Here is a 19922-nt window from a genome sequence, read left to right as displayed (position 1 = left end):
TAAGGAATCAATCCTTTCTGCAGCTTGTGCAGATTGCGGTCGATTGCTACCAGCTTGTCTTTAAACGGTCCGATGCTCATTCGATGTCGGTCTGCTCGGCATTGGGATGATATCGCCACCCACACACCGAACACCGACCGCACCAAAATGTGTTGACTGAATCATTGCATCTAACAACAACAGATTCAAGCAAGTGACCTAATCCTGATTCCGTGGAAGGGGTTGTGGGCCGAAGTTCCGTTTGAGGATGGTATGGCATCCAACTGGCAATTCCTGATGCTGTAAGATCCTGCAGACAATCGTAAGTTGTGACTGTGTAGGCTTTTCCGAAATAGCTCCACGTGGAAGTTTATAATCGAATGGAATGGGAAAACGGTGGGAAGATGGTCGAGGTGAAGGTTTCGAACATATGTTGTCTCTGTTGAATGCAAAAGCATCAACTAGATTGTGCTTTTGAATAAAATTGATATTCCTGCTAAAGGGCAAGCGGAAACAATGTTGGGCCGAATGTTTCGGGTAATGAAATACTCAAGTGGCTTCCTAATAACAACTTGGAGAGAGATGATTCGAGTTGTTGACAAGCTTCGATACGAGATATCAAGTGTGGTACCTGTAGCTTGAGGAAGGTGAAAGGAGCAGAGTTTTAGTGCTTTGCAACTAATGAATTCTAAATTGTTATGATTGGAAGTGCAACTGATGGTGGATTTGAGATATATTAAAAAGTACGAGAACCTGGTAAAAAATACAAATAGTTGAGAATGTATATGATCTTCTGAATTGCTCGTTAAGGGCACATTTCTAGAAATTTAGAGCAAATCCAGTGTAGCCGGAAGCTCTATCTGAGCATAAACGAAACAACACATTCCATAATCGGCAAATGCATAATTCATGTACCTCCAAGCATGCCTTTTAACACCATATGTGAATGATGCTTCCTTATGTTCAGCTTTGAATCCCGCAGTAGAAATTTGTTCAAAAGAAGCCAAGAGCGTAGATGCTAGAAGAAGCAAAAAAAAAACTTAAAACCAGATCAGCATCCCTTGACTTCTTCCGTATGCTGACGCTAACCTGCCTTTGAGCTTTCGTGTAAAAGTGCCAACAAGCGTGTCCGGGGCTTGTCTGCATTCAACACCACTGTGCCTTTTCTCCTCGAAGGCACGTTTGCTGCCATATTAGCGCAACAGAAAGCTCGTGAAAGAGTGAGAGGCGAGCAGCGAAGTGGCAGAAGTTGCACATGATTTATTGCTTCCTTTACAACAGAAAGAGGATGCGGCAGCAGCAGCACTAGCAGCAACCAAACACGCGTGTTGTGTTAAGCTGCTTCCGGAGCAAGGATGCAAAAAAGAGGTTGCACGTCACCACCGTGTTGCCCTTTTTCTTTCCTCCTGCTCCGGTAGTGCACTTTAAAAGAAGTCAAACTTTCCTAATAGCAGCTGACAGGCCGAGAGGACAGGGAAAATGATTGAAAGGTTTCCGAACGCCGTCTGAGTGCGTCTGAAACAGAAACAGTTTTCTCAATTTTGTCCCAATTTTGAACCACGTTCGCACCGGAAGCCGTATAAACACGCCGACTAATAAGTGACCTCGTTTCTCCTTTTACTCAATTTTCAGATGTATCAACGTACCAGCCGGATTTCGCAGAGCCAATAATCAACATATCGGTGGCCATCGGACGGGATGCGACATTCACCTGTCACGTACGGCACCTGGGAGGTTACCGGGTAAGTCACATATAATCAAATGATCCCCAGCTTTCCCCGGCCGAGAGAAGATGGTTCTCGTTTACGCTGAACGCAGATACGTCATATCGATATCCTTGCTCTGTGGAACATGACAGATGTGCGTGAACTATCGGCTGAATGTGTTTGAATATCTGACATTGGCAAAAAATATACAAAAATTACCAAGCAGCTAAACTCCGCTTGATAAATCATACCATTTTATTCCAATTTCCAGACCGCATTTCAGCGAAAATGAATACTAATAGGGATCCACAGTGACGGCGGTGTTGACAAGGGCGAGTCTAACGACGAACGACATCATTTCGGTTTCAAACTGATTGAAATAGCGATTTTGTAGAACGCACATCATTCTCCAGAACCGCAAATCTGGGTCGGTCGGAGTGCTAGGCTAGGATTATGTATGTAGAAAAGGAGGCCCCCCTGTAGTGTGTCTATGAATATTGATTCTTTATTAACGAAGGTTTCGCATGAGCCATCGAGATTTCGGCGAGCATTTTAAACGGGTTTCAAGGCTTTTAATGCTTCACTAACATGAAAACTTTTAATCAATCATATTAACATTGGTGTGGCAGTTTTTACATAATGAACATTTTCGTATAGAACCTTCTCGAGATGATTTTCTAATCGCAGTGCATTTGGGAAAACAAAATGTGTTCGAATCAGTGCGCATCGTTAGTGTTCACTCGTCTGTCGGCAGAAGCAGACCACTCTCAATGTGTGTCACGCGATCGTCTGTTCACTCGGCAGCAACCATTGTGTGGTCCTCCTCATTGTTCTTCATCAGCATTTCCTTCAGTCGATGCGTCGTCGACTTTGGAAAGCAACCGTTTCGTGATGAGTGTGTGAGTGCTGACCACGTTTTGCGTCTTTTGCTGCAATGGAAGCGCACTGCTCCCCGTTGGCAAATCTGCCATTCAATGAAACCACTGCATTGGATACTAGCGGAGAAAAGCCTTCAATCTCGAATTCTTTTTGACCAGTCCATCGCGAGCTATATCTGCGAAAACTTGGCCGAAGCGCTCTTCCTGTGCGGTTCTTACGAGTTTTCTGTTGCGCTGTGGTTTCTCTTGAAGATGATTTCAGGAGTATCATACTTTTGATAAGTCATCAGGAAGCTGGAATTGCCTATTTATAGTGGGGCTTTCACAAATGTCTAAAACGTATTTACTTACTCTAAACTATCATAAAATGAGCTAAATGTGACAAAAGTCTCGACAAAATTGCGACCCGTTGCAATTATTGCAGAACACCACTTTTTTCTTGTGGATTTCGTAGTTCGCCAAGTGCTGACGCAATATCGAGCACAAACATGTGGTTTCTTTATGACTTAAACACCCCCCCCCCCCCTCTTCCCACGCAGTGAACCACCAAAGATCGTTTTGCACAACACTCTTTCTAAAAATTCTTCCAGCTAAGAATGAACTGAAAATGCATCAACGCATTGCCAGAAGAAGTTGTATACCTTGAATTTGGGATCTTGTGTACGGAATTCATTGATTCAAAATGCTTGGAGTTTTAAGATATTTTTATGTTTCAAATAAGGTCAAACTTTTGACTCACCTTACTATTTTCCTCTTCGATCCTTGTTTGAACCCACCCAACCCGAGGTAATCCTGTTTGGACATCAACTTGGAAAATTCTTCTTCAGTCCTTCGGAGTCTTATAGTAATATGCTTGGAAGTCGATTTGTAAAAACTTTTATTTTTTACCAAATGCAAAAGAAAAGGTCAATTTCTTGATCCCTCTTCTGATGAAATTTATTTGAACAATAAATTTGATATGCTCACGGATGATGAGAATGATCCATCGTCCAGGCAAAATTATACTAAACATTCCAGGTTTAATTCCAAGAAGGAAAAGTTCCCCCTATTGTGGTTACCACTTCCGATTTCCATGCTCTTCGCACGGAACTAAGCTAAAAAGGGACGCAAACTATTTCATTTATTGAAATGACCGTTTTTATGGAGCCTTATCTTTCATTCTTCAGCGGCCCAAGAAAATCGAAATAAAATGTTTGTTTACGTCCCATAATTTACGTCCAATATGGATTACGTCTCGTTTAAAAGTAGTTATTTCTAAGTGTGACTATCCAATATCCAAGGAGCCCAAATGTTTTTCATCAGCAAGAAATCGATCATCTGTTGATTTCGTCTTAACAGATTAATGTCAATTTTGTAACCAATTCAAGCTGAACATTGCATTAGGTCCTAAGTAATATTGATCGATTCTCTTCGTCGACTTTCTCTTTCGTTAATAACATGAGCCCATAACCATTTCTTGTTGTGTTTCTCTTATTAGATGCTACATAAAAGCTTCTTTTATCGATCTGGGAATGTTTTACATGACCGAAGGGATACAAAGAGAAAGTCGACAAAGAGAATTTGTCAATATTACTTAGGACCTAATGGAATGCTCAGCTTGAATTCGTTGCCTCGGTTCTGACACATAACATATGTAGAACTTCATGCAAAATAACTAACTAAAAGTTGGCCCTTTTTTTTGTGTTGCCTCAGTGGAATAACTGGTATATTTGGCCATCGATCTGTCAAAAGAAAAATTTTCATCATATCAACAAGGACCAATGTCGAAAACTTAAACAATGGCTTCTTCCGTAAATTGTCGTAGCTCAAAGTCAATCCATGTAAGGTCTGTACTCGAAAAAAATGCACCAGACAAAAGTGTTCGCCAAAAATTTATTTTAAGTCGGATTTTCATGAAACTTCCAGGGAATGAACTAATACATATGGATTATGTTTCGGCACAATTACTTTATTCAATTTCCTTTCCATCGCTGAAAACCCGCACCTTTCCCTTAAGACCCCTCATTACATTTTGTGCAATGGTGGAGCCGACCTTTTTGGTCACTTTCATCCATTCTTTCTTCAACTCCAGCTCGTTCTTAAACACCTTGGACGATTTTCGAACTTTGGCCTTCATTATGGCCCAAAATCTTTCCACCGGACGAATCTCTGATGAATTTGGGCGGTTTTTGGTACAAAAACAACGTTATTGTCTCTGTACCAATCCAACGTCAATCGCGCGAAATGGCATGATGCCAGGTCCGGCCAAAATAATGTCTCGCCTCCGTGGGACCGCAGGAAGGAAAACAGACGCTTCTGGAGGCACTCGGTGCGGTGAATTTCGCTGTTGATAGTACCCATTGTGATGTACGGTTTACTCAGTTTACCGCATTGGCATATGGCCTGCCAGAGCAAGTATTTTTTGGCGAATTTGTCCACTTTATTCTTCCTTATGTCTTCCGGAACATCAAACCGTGATTTGGCAACGTAGAACTCCAGCCCCGGTATCTGCTTTGCGTCTGCCTTGATGTAGGTTTCGTCATCCATAACCACAGACATCGGTTTCGTTAACCACTCTCGATACAGCTTCCTTGCGCGGGATTTGGCCGCCGTGTTTTGTTTGTTTTTTTTTTTTCCTCTATTTAACGTCGGTCTCTGTTCCGCAATCTAGTGCCAATCACCGACGGACATCGATTGCCATCCATTGACGACAATCGAATGTGCAGGAAGGCAGCTTCCACACCTGCGTAGGATATCGCACCCATTCAATCAAACACACATGGGCCGGGACCAACGGCTTACTTCCCTTCCGAAGGAAGACGTGACCAGAGATTTTTATGCCTCATAAAAATCCCATCGACCTCGGCTGGGATTGAACCCAGACCCATTGTTTTGTTGATCACGCCGGTTCGGTGCCTTCCGGACCTTGAATACACGAAGCCTAGCTCGTTTCATTGTTTGCTGAACGAACCAGGCGGAACACTTTGCCTTCAGAGCCACGTCGCGAATCAAAAGGTTCGGATTACGCTTGAAATAATCCAACACCTTCCGGGCCTTCACAGGGTCAGCTGTCTTCGATTTTCTTAAACGATGTTACCACCCTAGACACAGTTGTATGAGTGATTTCCAGTTGTCTTCCGATCCATCTCATGGTCGCAGTCGGATTTTCCATGACGGCGCGCAAAATTCTCCGGCGATTTTCTTCTTGTTTCGATGACATCTCAATAACCACTGAACCGATTGTTATGAAATTTTGCACATGTAAACAATTCACTCCAAACTAGTTATACTCAAATTTTCATCAATTTTTACCCACGGATAAAAAAAGTTACACACGGATAAACATGGTAAATTTTTTTCGAGTACAAGCCTTAAGCCACCAATTCTATTGGATATGGGGACTCTACCTCTATATAACCATCGGTGGTTTTCCATTCTCGAGAAATTCGCGGAAAAATTCATTGTTTACGTTTTCGACATTGGCTCTTATGAAATGCAATGGTTGCATGCTCAGTAAGCATTGACGTTGACGACGACTGTGCAATTTATTACTCCTATGGTAAAATCCCAAAAGCATCTGTGCATGAAATCTAGCGATCTTTGTCTTGTCTCTTCACTCCACCGTGGTATCAGTGAGGCACCGTTTCTTTTCACGCAAAGCTTGATCCTATCAATATATGCTTTTCACAGGAGTGACAACGTCGCTAGAACTATTCCACAGCCGCAGACAGTAATATGCAAAGGCGGGCGCACATTTTTTGCCTGTAGATTTGAAGACATACTTCAAATCTCCGCGTACATCGTACGGGTTAGGCAAAGGGTGTGCGTTTGACTTTGTACTGTCGCATTAATGACCCTTCGCTCATTTTGAACTTCTATTCAATTTTTCATACTGCCGTACTCTAACGGAACTATCCACCTACCCTCTTGTAAGATCATTCTCTACCTAATAAATTATCTCACTAAAGCTTTATGCTAAATAGCATTTCCAATCAACTCTGAGGGAAAGGAAATTTCTAGCATGTTTCACAGACAGACGTTTCCTGATGAGGATTTACCATAAAAATAAAGAGTTACAGAGTGGCCGAAAAGGCCATTTGTAAGTTTCAAGGTAAAGCCTGGTACGCAGCTGAAAAGAAAACGGAAAAGTAATTTTTGATGATTATTCCCAAAAGAAATTTTGACAGCTATAGGGAGGTGTCGTTTGTTAGATTTTGAGATCATAGCGCAGTGTCGTCAAATTTTAAAATCATCAATTATTAGTGTTTATGTTGATAAAATTCATCCAAAACATCAGTTTTAAAATAAACGCCGACATTACTTAACGAAATAATTGATCATATCATTATTCCGCAAGGAAAGTGAAATTACATTCAGAATGCGCCACCTTCATGTCGATCACGATACCAATGTAATCGATCTTTTCTTTACCGATTTCTTTAGAACTGCGTACTGGGCGAGGGGGACGACTCTATCTACGATGCAGAAAAGATTGTGTTTTGCTGTAGCTAGCTGCGTGCACGCTGAGTAGCTAGAAAGAAGATTGATGACGATTCTGAAGATTTCCTGCAAAAAGATGATGCTCGATGCAAGTAGATGCGACAAATGAAAGAAGATTTTTCGAAGATTGATTCGCTAGTGTGAGATTTGTTGAGCATCTTAACTTGAGATTTAGATGTGTCGCCCCCCTCGGTACGGGGTCCAGAAATGCTAAAGGAAATTAATTTCTTTAGCATTCCGTGTCCCATCCCGTAGCACGTAGAAACGTCAATACTTTTCAGCTGCGTACCAGGCTTAACGTAAAAATGACCAAAACGACAGTAACCAGTGTAATCATTATCAGCGAAATCACAACATCAAATTTAGATTTCAATTTGATCTCAGACTTTTTGGTCGGGTTCTCAAGAAGGACAAAGAACAACTAATAAAATTTATTTTTGGTGCACGGTAATTGGGGAGTGTGGTGATTCAATTGGTTTTTACTCAGTTACACTGTTAACATCCCCCTCAAGAATGAGTTTACAAAATCTCGGCGAAGCTAACCCCTTCGACATCACATCTGCCACCTGATTCTCAGTCTGTAGATACTTCAACTTGATTCTACCTTTCTCTACCAGTTCCCTTAAGAAAAAGTTCTGAATCCCTACGTGCTTCATGCGCTTATGCTTACGGGGCTCTACTGTAACCGAAATACAAGCCTGATTGTCCTCATATACGTTCACTGGTTCCACTACTTTTAGTTCAACAGAGTTCAATAGATTTATAACCTACACAACTTCACAGCTGGTCTGACACAAGGCCATAAGCTCTGCTTGCGTTGTCGAAAGAGCCACCGACGACTGCTTCTTCGTTGCCCAAGTAACAGTTGAACCGAAAAGCTTCACAACGAATCCAGATACCGATCGCCGGTCATTGGGATCGTTGCCCCAATCCGCGTCCGCGTAGGCTTCCAACATGTCCGCCGATTCCATACGACGATACAACAGCTTGTGATCCAAAGTGCCTTTCAGGTACCTCAATATGCGCTTGAGATGCACCCAATGCTCTTCTGTAGCGCCACACTGAAAACCAGCGAAGTAATTCACTGCCGCACAGATGTCTGGCCTCGAGGTCACCATCACGTACATGAGGCACCCTACGAGCTCCCTATACGGCTTATCTGTAGCCTGATCCTTACTACCTTTCATCAGCTTCAACTGCGGTTCCATCGGAGTAGCGGACGGCTTGCACTGATACATACCAAATCGCTCAAGAACACTCTGAACATATGCTTTCTGATCAATCACCATTGCTCCCGCTTGTCTGTCACGCTGAATATTCAAAGCGAGAAAGCTCCGCACTTCATGGAGATCGGTCATTTCAAACTCGGTGGATAAACGCCCCTTGATCCCATCTATCGCTTTCATCGAATTACTCACGATCAGAATATCATCCACGTAGATGACTATCAGCACGACACATCCATTGCACGACCACTGATATAAACAAAAATCATACTCGCTGCGTTTGAATCCCAGTTTGCAAACAATCGCTGGTTCCAATTTCGGGACACCTGTTTCAGACCGTAAATTGCTTTATTTAGTCTGCACACAAGTCTCTTCCCCTTCTCAAACCCAGCGGGTTGACGCATAAAAATCTCCTCACCCAGCAACACCGTTCAAGAAAGCACACTTGACGTCCATTTGGTGGACATGCCAGTCTTTCTGATTCGCTAATGCCAAGAGAATTAGCAACGTTGACATTTTCGCTACTGGAGAATAAGCGTCAGTAAAGTCAAACCGCGGGCGCTGGGTGAAACCACGAGCTACTAGTCTAGCTTTATAGCGCTCCACTAAACCCTCACTGTTCCGTTTCACTTTAAATACTTACTGTCAATCACCTTCTTGCCAGCGGCAAGCTCGACAAGTTGCCAAGTATTGTTCTTCTCGAGAGATTCAAGTTCTTCGTTGATGACACTTTTCCACGACGACCAGTCGCTCCTTTTTTTGAGTTCACCGACATCAGACAGTAAATTGTCCATGAAATCTTCTGCACTCAGGGCAAACGCACTAATGTTCATGTTGTAGTCATTGTGCCACTTAGGTGGCACCACACTTCTACCACTTTTCCGAACACTACTGTCCACCACTTGATCGTCAGAATCAACATCACTTTGTTCGCCATCATCGGTATGATAGTTCTCTTCAGTTTCTGAACCACTTTCTTGCGATCCGGAATCACCTTCCGAATCCGGATCCGGACCATTTTCATCGGCAACCTAGTCTTCATTAATCACTTCATCGTTCTTACGAATCTTCACATTAGGCTTCACCGTGCAAAGCTGCAACTCTTTCTCATTAAAAATGACGTCACGAGCTACAAAAACTTTGGTACCGTTCCATACCCTATACCCGTCCGGGGCATATCCGACAAAGCTTACCTTTTCACTCTTAGCGTCCAACTTTTTCCGCAACTGCTTCGGAATGTGAACGTAGCAATCACTTCCGAACACACGCAAGTTTGAAACGTCAGGTTTATGACCGTTCCAGGCTTCATACGGTGTCATATCTCCGGCAACTGCAGCACTAGGGCTTCGATTAATTAGGTATACAATGGAATACACAGCTTCGCCCCACAAGAACTTTGGCATGCCACTTGCTTGCAGCATCGCCCTGGCTTTTTCCTCGATGGTACGGTTAAGCCGCTCGCTCACGCCGTTTTGCTCCGGCGTATACGGCACCGTTTTCTCCATACGAATACCCTTCCGGCGACAAAACTCCTTCATCGCTTTGCTTGTATACTCCCCGCCGTTGTCACTTCTGAGCCGAGACATTTTCGTACCAAAATGAGCACTAGCCATAGCCTCATATTCCTTTAGACACTCAAGCACTTGGTCCTTCGTTTGTATCAAATACACCACCGACACATGAGTATAGTCGTCCGTAAACGAGCTTGAGCTTGAGCTTGCTTGAGCTTGATTGACCGCCCACGGTTGCTACTCTGTTATTTATTTGTTATTTATTTGTTTATTTATTTGTTTATTTGTTCTTCGTCTTCGACAGTGTCGTACAGACTAGTTTAACTTATGTTATGTTTTTAATCCTATTTTTAAAACAATTTTTGGACACATTAAAATCAAACAAATCACTAACATTGTTGAAAGCTCTGAGGCAAGAACTGAGCGGGTTGTTATGACCATAACATGTTCTATGTGCGGGAACTGCGATAAGTGCTGAGTACCGCGGCTGACGCTGTGGAACGTTCAGTGATACTTGCAGGAGAAGATCCGAACAGTCGACGTTATTCTGGACGATATCGCCAGATCAGCTGTAATTACACAGAGAACCAATAGACGATGCTTGGGACTAGCAATCATCCTCAATGTGTAAAAACTGGTGATCTTAAATTAGGCAATACTAGCGCCGGCCGCGCCCGAACACTGGTCAAGAAAGGAATGGGAAGGATTGTGTTGACATGACACTCGCTTTGATGGAAGCCGAGAACACCTCTGCACTTCCACGAGGAATCACTGGGATGTTGGATAAGAGGGTTGGGTTTGCAGCAGGGTTCGTTTTGGTAAACGATAAGCTGAATTGATGTCCTAACGATCATATAACGCGAAGGAGCTTGGGACTAAACCCACGGTCTTCTGCTCAGTAAGCAAAAACGTTTGCCACTAGGCAGACGAGCACCTTTTTGATCACCGAGTTGCTGTTATTACCATGTAGTCATATTAACAAATAAAACGATTGACGAATCTTGAATGTGGATGGGCCTGTGGACGAGTTTCGCAAAATACACGATACACAAGCGATTTTACCATAAATCTCTTTGATATGTAAGGACCGAGGACCGCGTTTTTCTGCTCAGTAAGCTGGCCACTGTAACCGACGATCTTTCGAATCTGAAAACTAAAAACTACGAAAAAGTACTTAGGCCTTCATTAAGTTCCACTTTCACGCGACGTACAATGTTTCAATTTGCTCTTTACGTATTGTTCAGGCTAGGCCCTTTTCAAAAGTTACGCGAGAAATACGCACAATCGTCGCCTACCTCGCAAAACTAGTTCCAAACGACAACAAAGGCATAAGCAACGATGGATTGTTGAACTTTGCTGGCTCCGGTGGTGTAGTGCACAGCAAAAAAATGTAATATCGATCAACGTAATTCAAGCTGATGTATGAAATAATGATGTAATTGTAATTTTGTAATTTATCAGCACACACCCTGGTCGACCTCTGTAAACCAATCTGCCGTTCAGCGTTATCGGTTTTTGTTTCTGGATCTTTAGTTGCCTCTGTGATATACTTACTTGCGGCATACTATTTTGGGAGTGTATATGAGCGTGTACGGTAGATCATCTCTCATCGTGATGGTGGGACATAGTAGACAAATTAGAGAGAAAACAAGGAGGTATTAGTATTAGTTATATGTAAACAAACAAAACAAAAGAAGAGAAGAGGAAAGAAGAGCAGACAAATAAAAAAGGGATGAAGTAGATAACAAATAAAAGAAACGTAGGCAGATTATTAGAAAAGGCATTATCCGAGACTAGGCAATCAAATGTCACTCCCGCCGAGATCTCAGCGAAACACTCCCCGCCGAGACCCGCACAGCCGAGCTCAGTAGAAAAAACTAAGTGTGTAGATAGATTAGTAGGAAAATAAATAAAACTACTTTATGACTCAAAGTGCAATGAATGAGCGTTAGTTTCGGGATCATTTCAGTGTTAGAGTTATGTTAGTTATGATCCGTAATCAGCCCTGCCGACCCCTCCAACATTAGTTGCAGGCAGTGGTTGTTAGATAATGCGGCACTGTAACTACTACTATTTTAGAGGTATGATTCGTCAAGTTTATACAACTCAATGTTTCAATTGAGGCAAACTATCTATCTTACAATTACAAAAGCAAACCTAAACTTACAATTATATGCAAATGCAAAATGAAACTTGACAAATCATCGTCAATCCCCTTATTCCAGGGCAGGGCCTGACGATTTGAATCTAATCTTGATCAGTGAACGGGCACCATATGGTACATTTTCTCACGATGAACCTATCATTTCCAGCCTATCTGAACTATTTAATAAATGGAAGCCATAACATGGGTTACGCTCCCCAATGATATGAATGTATCTATATATAACTTGGAAATGACGTACAATCAAATAAACCCGTAACCCACTCACTTGGTCAGGTTTCAGAATCGTCCAGTGGGCAGTGCGCTCTACACTCCAAGTTACCTTTTTTTTCAAATTTACCGCAAATTTGATATTTTACCCATTGAGTGTTGATTAGTCACAATGAAACATTGTGACAGAAGTTGAGGTTACTAGTGTATTAAATAATCTAGGTCCTATTTAGGAAACCAAATCTGGCCAACGCCCACCCTAAACCTAAACCTGTTCTAATCCACCTGAAATGACTAACGAATGGAAGACTTTGACTACCCAGCCATGCAATAGTCTCATTCCGTGCCATATGGCAACTTGATGATTCTATTGCGCTCATCTTCTTGCACCACCCAGGGGAGACTTGGTCCTGTACCCAATGCTTAACTTATCTCCATTCCACTCAGCTACTCGCAATTTCTTGTGATATAGTGCGCGGAATATTATTATATGAGACAATTCAATGCAGACGTCTTTCCAAATTTGGCAGATCGACAGGTAATCGGTGAGTTACCACGATAGTTGCTATTCTACAACTCGTAAACGTCCCATCGTCAACGCCTGCTATGAGAATTTCCCATTGCAGACGCCAACGAAATGACGTCATCGAGCTATCGATCAACTACCCTGGTTATAGCCTGGTACCTTATAGCACGATGCTAGGAGGCGAACCGGAAGAATCAATGAGCTACCTCCCCCTGAGTATAGTCGTCCGTAAACGACACGAAATACTCTTTCCCGTCCCACGACAGCCACCTCGAGTACATAAAGGACAAGGCAAGTCCGAAGCTAATTTGGGATGGTCTTCACGAGGTATTCGAGGGAAAGAGTGTAACGAATTAGCTTCCGACTTGCCTTGTCCTTTATGTACTCGAGTTGGCCACGGCTTGAATCAGCACCGACCGGCACTTATTGTCCTGCCGAATCCGAGCTGCACGCTTAATCTCCTTCTCTGCCCTAACCTCCGCCGAATCCGAAGTTGGGATAACCCAAAAATTCTCTTCTTATGCAGCCACTTCGACGCACCGCAACACTTCCAGCTGCTGCAAATACTCCTTCATCCGAAAACACCAGTTGTTAAAACCGGTTCCATCGAACGGCCGAATCCGGAGAATCTTGGCGTCGTCATCCATCGCAATTCCGAAAAATAAACGTGGTTATGCCTCTCAGCAAGAGTAAAATAAAACGCGTGTTTTCGAGGAGGACAAAGAACAACTAATAAAATTTATTTGACATTTCTTTTTGGTACATTGGGGATTGTGGTAATTCAATTGGTTTATACTCAGTTACACTGATAACACGGGTAACCAGTAATATTGTTCGCTGTGCTTTTAATAAGTCTATTTATGAATGTTATGATTTCAGCACGAACTAAGGGGGCGTCCATAAACTACGTAGACAGTTAGGGAAGGGGGTTGAGAATTATCCACGGCCTCTACAAATTAACAATTGTATACGCAGGGGCAGGGGGGTCAAGAATTCCAAGAAAACTGTCCACGTAGTTAATGAACAGCCCCTAATCTGTTGATGGATATTATTTTTTTTTATCATTATTAAGGAGACTTTCAGCCCTGGGCTGGTTCGTCTCCTTGATGGATATTAACGTTGACCATAAATAAAAACTTTGGAGGGATGAATCATTGAGTATTTCAGGTATCGAAGCGTTAGATTTGATTTATCGTCCTGCTTGCGAAATTCTTGCGAATGAAACGATGGTCACCTCAAAACACTGCATATTTTCTGCCTAAACTGGACCACTTGTTGCAAAATTTTGCTGCTTCGCTCTGGTCTTCAAAATGTGTGCTGTAAACTCCTAATTTGTGCGGTCGTATTTTTCCTCCTACGAATCCAAATGAAATCAAAGGTTGATGCAATTGGTTCCAAACAATTTAAAAAAGTATGAACGGAAAAATGGTTCAAACATTCTTCTTCTCTAAGTTTATAAAAATAAAATTTTAAAAACATACCTGCACAAATTTAGAATTAGCAGAATTAAACAAGTATTCACCAGTAGGTTCCCACTTTTCTGCCATAACTACAGAAAACAAAACGTATCACTTTCAAAATTGCCCTGTAAACAGTAAAGGTAGCTTACAATGACATTTTAGGTTAAAAGTTGGTGGCAGGTGGTGCATAAAATATCGGCAAAAAATGTGTACTTTTTTTTAAATGCAAACATTAATATATTGTTTTGCTGTGTTAAGCAAGGCGATGAATTTGTTTAGTACAGCTAAATAGTTATAAATAAAGGACGTAAATAGTTAACGATAAACAAAGACATAAGTTCAGAAGTGCTAAGAAGACATAGAATTTTAAACCACTCTATTATTGTTTTAATATAATTGACTACCTTTCCCTTTCTTATTTTACAGCTGGTATTTATAATCAATTTGACAGATCGACGTCTTTCTATACCACTTAAAATCACTGAAATAGGCCGATTTTTGATGATCATGTTCCACACATGCTATGTAGTTCTGATCACCATCCAGAAGCTTTTGAAATATTCCAATAAATAATGTCGAATCCCAACAGCTCTACTTTTAATTAATATAGAACTGATTGGAAGTAATATCGAACATGTCTTTGCAATCCAAAGATGATATTAATAATGCTTTTGAATCTCTGAATACTTCTGTAGTTGAAGGAAGAGCTGCCTCAGTACCAAAATACCAGGATAAATTTGATTCAATTGAGGGGGTTAGAAGGGAAGGGGTGTAAGTGACTTTGATTGATGCTCTTCATCGACTTTCTCTTTTGTTAGCCACAGCTTTATAAACAGATTTTAAGCCATTTCTGCCACATAGTTTGATAAAGGAGGTTCTCATCTAGCATCCAGAATGGCACACGAATCAAGGAATGTGTTTGCAGCTGAATTATTAACAAAAGAGAAAGTCGATGAAAAGAATCGATCAAAGTCACTTACACCCCTTTCCTTCTAACCCCCTCAATTATAATATACGACGATCTTCAGCTCATGATTCGTCTGAAAAATGTCCGTTGGTGGCAATATCAAATAACACGCGGTACTGCCATAAAGTTTATCTGGAGGAATTAAAAAAAAACATATTAAAAGCGATAAATATGTATTATGCCTATCATCATAGCCAATTATGCCAATCATCCATCATGCTTATCGTACATTATGCCTAACGTATTTATGCCTAATGTTCTGCACCCGTCTACCACAGCTGTATGATGTGTGACAGTCGGCAAATGACCGTACATACTTAATATCTAAGCAACACCACTTTTACATAATTCTACGGAGATACATCGTAGAACGAACATCTGTTTTAGAATGCCACAAGCCCTAAAGCAAAACTTCCCACAATTATAAGCTAATCAAGTGTTTATTTTCTTCTCTTCCCGAAACAACATGCCCCTGGACTATTCACCGTCATCATTGTCATCATTTCGACCGGCAAACCACCCTGTGGGGCTACTTTCAACTACAAAAACAACCATCTTGGCTTCGAACCTCGCCCGGACTGTGCGGTTATTCAACCCATCATCCTTTCCGGAATCCAAACATAAACACCCGCTCTACGAAAATACCACACACCCACTATTCGACAAACCTCCCGGCGAAACGATCCCAAACCATCCCTTGTTAAAATTCATTTGCCCACAAACGGACAAACCTCATTACCACTCGTGTTATCTTCATATTTTGCCTTTCTATTTTGCTTATGAATACCAACAAAAAAAATGATAACAATCCCAATCTTCCGACTTTGGTTGATCCCCAATCCCCCTCCGTAATAACAACCCCATAAAAACTACATTCAAACGATTCCAAACCGACAATCCTCCGGATCCAACTGACATTCGCATAATGTTATTGAAATATCCTGCACCGGACGAAACGAAAAAAAATAACCACAACCACAAACGGATGCCGGTGCTGCAGATCGGCTGGGTGAAGGCGAACACCAAGGCGATACAGGCAATCCACGAGCAAGTCATCACCCACAATTCTCGGGTGACGGTGTCGCACGCGGACCTAAATACCTGGAATTTGCACATCAAATCCGTGATGGAAGAGGACCGGGGCGGATACATGTGCCAGCTCAACACCGATCCGATGAAGAGTCAGGTGAGTTTGGGATTGTGTATTTTTTGTTGTTGCATGTATGTGATTGTGAGGCGAGTGGGACACATGCGGAAGGATGGAAGGAGTGCGTTGCCGGTTTGTGAGGTTGAACCGCTCACTGTTGGTATGTTGTCACGCCTGCTTGTGGTTAATTCGTTTTGCCTACTGTGATCGTGCGGTAGTCAATTTAAAACCTTGGATTGTGTTAGTGACAAAACCTCTGCAATTCAGTGGTTCTAAAACTCAAAGCAATAGGGTTACGGGATGTAATGTCAGCCTAGCCCCTCACTTGGACCTATCAAGTACATTACTAATTTATTCAGCAATAACACAGAATAGTAATGAAAAACTAATATCACATCTGCTGTGAAATTCCCAAGTAACAATTAAGGTTTTGTGAGGTTTCTGTAGACCATGATTTAGACTTGTAGAATGCTATTTTTGGGACACATTTAGTACATTTATTGCTCTTTTTTAAAGAAAAAGTGGAGTAAAATTTTCAAATTTTTTTGATTTCTAGGCGCCATGATCTTGCCGTATTATTGCAGTAACGAAAGTCTACACTGCGGTGGTCATCAAAAAACCTGAAAATTTCATGAATTGAGAGAACTTACCTTTTTGTAACATGCTACCCTAATAAATCGATATCACAGTTATCACTTGCACCGTTCATTCAGAATATTTAACCGAAGACAACAAATGATTTGTTGTCTTCGATTTAACGCAATTTGCGTTTTAAAACTATGGGCTGAACCTTAGAAGCGTCATTTTGAGACGTGTTTTTAATTATGGTCTATGAAATTTATATGATGACTTTATATTGGTATTGGTGAAACCATCCCAAGTAACCACCAAGTCCGCTAATAGCCCGATAATCGCCCTTTTTGCAATATAAGGTTAATATAGGGCTTCCACACTTTATATCAGCTATTGTCTCAGCTTTATATTGCAAAAAAAGGCGATAAGCGGGCTTGTTGGTTGCTGTACGAAAATCCCATAATCAAATGACAATTTCAAGAAATATAGCGCATAGTTTCTTTACCTTTTCACTCCTTTGAAAAGTCCCTTAGGCAAAACGGGTTGAAACGGTACATCAATTTGCGTCTACAAAGCTTCTGAAACTCTTTACTCCTATGGAGAAATCCGATAAGCAAACGTCACTGGATGCGTGAAACTTTTTTCTTATTTGTCGCTCTTTTTTCTTATTTCGGCGACTATTTTCTTATTCGGTCGATTACGATTTCAAGAGAAAAGTTGATGATCTAGATGTGTCGTCCCCCTCGTCTCTACACGTCACCACACTGACACAAACCGACATGTACGGTTTATTGGATCCATCTTATAACATAACAATGTCAGAAGATTTATTCATTCTATGTGATGATCGATATATTCCATTGGATTATCACTTAAAAACTATGACTGCGGTATGGAATGATTTCTATCGTAATTTCACATACTTAGTACATGATATTCCTTTGCTTTGAACGTAGTTAGCGATGGGTAAGATGTATATGAATATTGTCTGATATATATTATGGTGAAAAACTGTTACCACCGACAAACCGACATGAATGACCATAGCAAAAACAATAAAATTTCTGACCAAAGCACACTACTGACATCTGGCTCCGTGTTCGCGGGAAATTTTTAGCTAAGCCATGAGCCCGTATGTAAAAGTTTTGCATTGGTTAGTGTCTGATCTATTCTGGACAAATTATTTTTATCTAGATAAAAAAAATCCTATGGTTTTGACAGTTCGGATCACTGCACATTTAAATCAGCTGTTTACGATTTTCGGGCATAAATCAGAATTAAGTGTCATGTAGGTTTGTCGGTGTTGTTACTATGTCATGGGTGGGAATAGACGAGGGGGGCGACACATCTAAATCTCAATTCTAGATGCTCAAAAAATCTCACACTAGCCAATAAATCTTTGAAAAATCTTCTTTTATTTCTCGCATCTACTTGCATCGTGCATCATCTTTTTGCAGGAAATCTTCAAAATCGTGATAAATCTTCTTTCTATCTACTCAGCTTACGCGCAGCTAGCCACAGCAAAACACAATATTTCCTGTATTGTAGATAGAGTCGTCCAACTCGGGAATAGACATCTAGAAACTAATGGCAATCCATATAAGTTAGCATAATAATAATAAAATCCTGAAAAATAAACCTGTTGAATATTGATGATGAATATTGCTCACTAAAAGATATGATATGTCTTATGATGATGTATATTTTATTGAAGTTGCTTTTAACTATTTTTGACGTTTGTTGATATGTCGCGTGTAAACATACATGTAGAAACTATTGGACAGTCATTAAAATTTGCACTTTAGGAAAACATGTAAATATTATTGGAATAGCCTCCTTTGATTGTTGACGTTTGAAGATTGTAAACAGATCAATCCCAATCATTTGATAATCATATAGATTTACCTTTTAGGAAACCCAACGGCAAACATTTGTTTTGGCATGGTTTTACATATTATATGAATGTTCTGCCTAAATTATTGAAATTAACTTTATTTATTATTGTCCCATAAGATAAGAGGTTCCTGACAATAATGTATTGAGATTGAAAATAACAATGATTCTTCTGCAATATATACTATGCTAAGATTCTAATTAAAAGCCTTCCACACGGCTTATTCAGATTCCAGCACTAGTACTGGAACTTCATGAGCCAGTTCCATCAACTCATATAATTTAGTCGTTGTTTTATTGCACACATGTGCATTAGGAAAGATTTGAACAAACGACACTACCGTAACGAAACATAAATTTGTCAGTGCTATTTGTCTTCACTCTTACAAAACGAGCATAACGTTGCACTACATTCCATGTCGGGAAAGCTGTTCTTACTTCATGCTAATTGAACGAGCTCTATCTCGAAGCCAGTCGTGGTCCAGTGAAACCAAGCGAACAGCATCACACCTCAATAGTCCTGGATCGAATCCCAAATAAGCTATAATAAAAAAAAGCACACCACCTCCCACTGCCTGATATTTATTAATTCTTATAATTTAATTAATTTTTATTTATCAACTTATCAGCATTGTAAATGTATCAGATATTCATGTAGAATTTACCTGTCACATTTTCAATCATATCGTTTTCATTGGATTTTCTTATAGCGCAAATTTATTAGACTTCCACAAAACAGGAATATGTCATATTGGTTCAGTGCACGATTCCAAAAATACCCATATTGTGGAGTATTTCACAGAATATCCAAGTTTTTCTGTAACCGGATGCCGCCATCTTGAACTTGTAATAATAGGTGTATACACGCTCCCCGAAGAGCGCGAGTAATACGTATCGCGTAAATCGAATTCGCGTAAATGGAGTACACGTAGCATATAGGATTTGACCTAATAGGGACTCGCGATGCTGGACATATAGAAGGTTACTGTCTTCTGCAAAGTATTTCAGTGGATCAAGATGTGGATAGTGTGATGAATTAATGATGCCCTTGTTTTTGTGATATCTTGAAAGCCTTGTTGCTTCCTTCGGCTAAGTCGTTCAGTGAATCAAGACCTTATGGAGTGTAAAATTACACCTAAATGTTGACTCTCTATGCCCTTGAGACCCGACAAGGTTTGGGAAGAGACCCCTGATTAAATATTT

At 40.9% G+C, this 19922-nt stretch overlaps 1 protein-coding gene across 1 annotated transcript in view; it reads left to right on the top strand.

Annotated features, from left to right (window-relative positions):
• Nucleotides 1-19922, top strand: part of DIP-alpha (Dpr-interacting protein alpha) — a 361511-nt gene that overhangs the window by 197802 nt on the left and 143787 nt on the right. The window contains exons 2-3 of the mRNA XM_065225809.1: nucleotides 1612-1721; nucleotides 16107-16292. Coding sequence (XP_065081881.1) covers nucleotides 1612-1721; nucleotides 16107-16292 — 296 coding nt within the window. The remainder of the gene's footprint in view (nucleotides 1-1611; nucleotides 1722-16106; nucleotides 16293-19922) is intronic.

The sequence above is a fragment of the Ochlerotatus camptorhynchus genome, unplaced genomic scaffold (assembly GCF_037179485.1).
Source record: "Ochlerotatus camptorhynchus isolate MF236.1 unplaced genomic scaffold, CSIRO-AGI_Acam_v1.1 ptg000237l, whole genome shotgun sequence".
Lineage (NCBI taxonomy): Eukaryota > Metazoa > Arthropoda > Insecta > Diptera > Culicidae > Ochlerotatus > Ochlerotatus camptorhynchus.
Note: the sequence above shows the minus strand (reverse complement) of the source record. Positions and strands in the feature narration are given on the sequence as shown.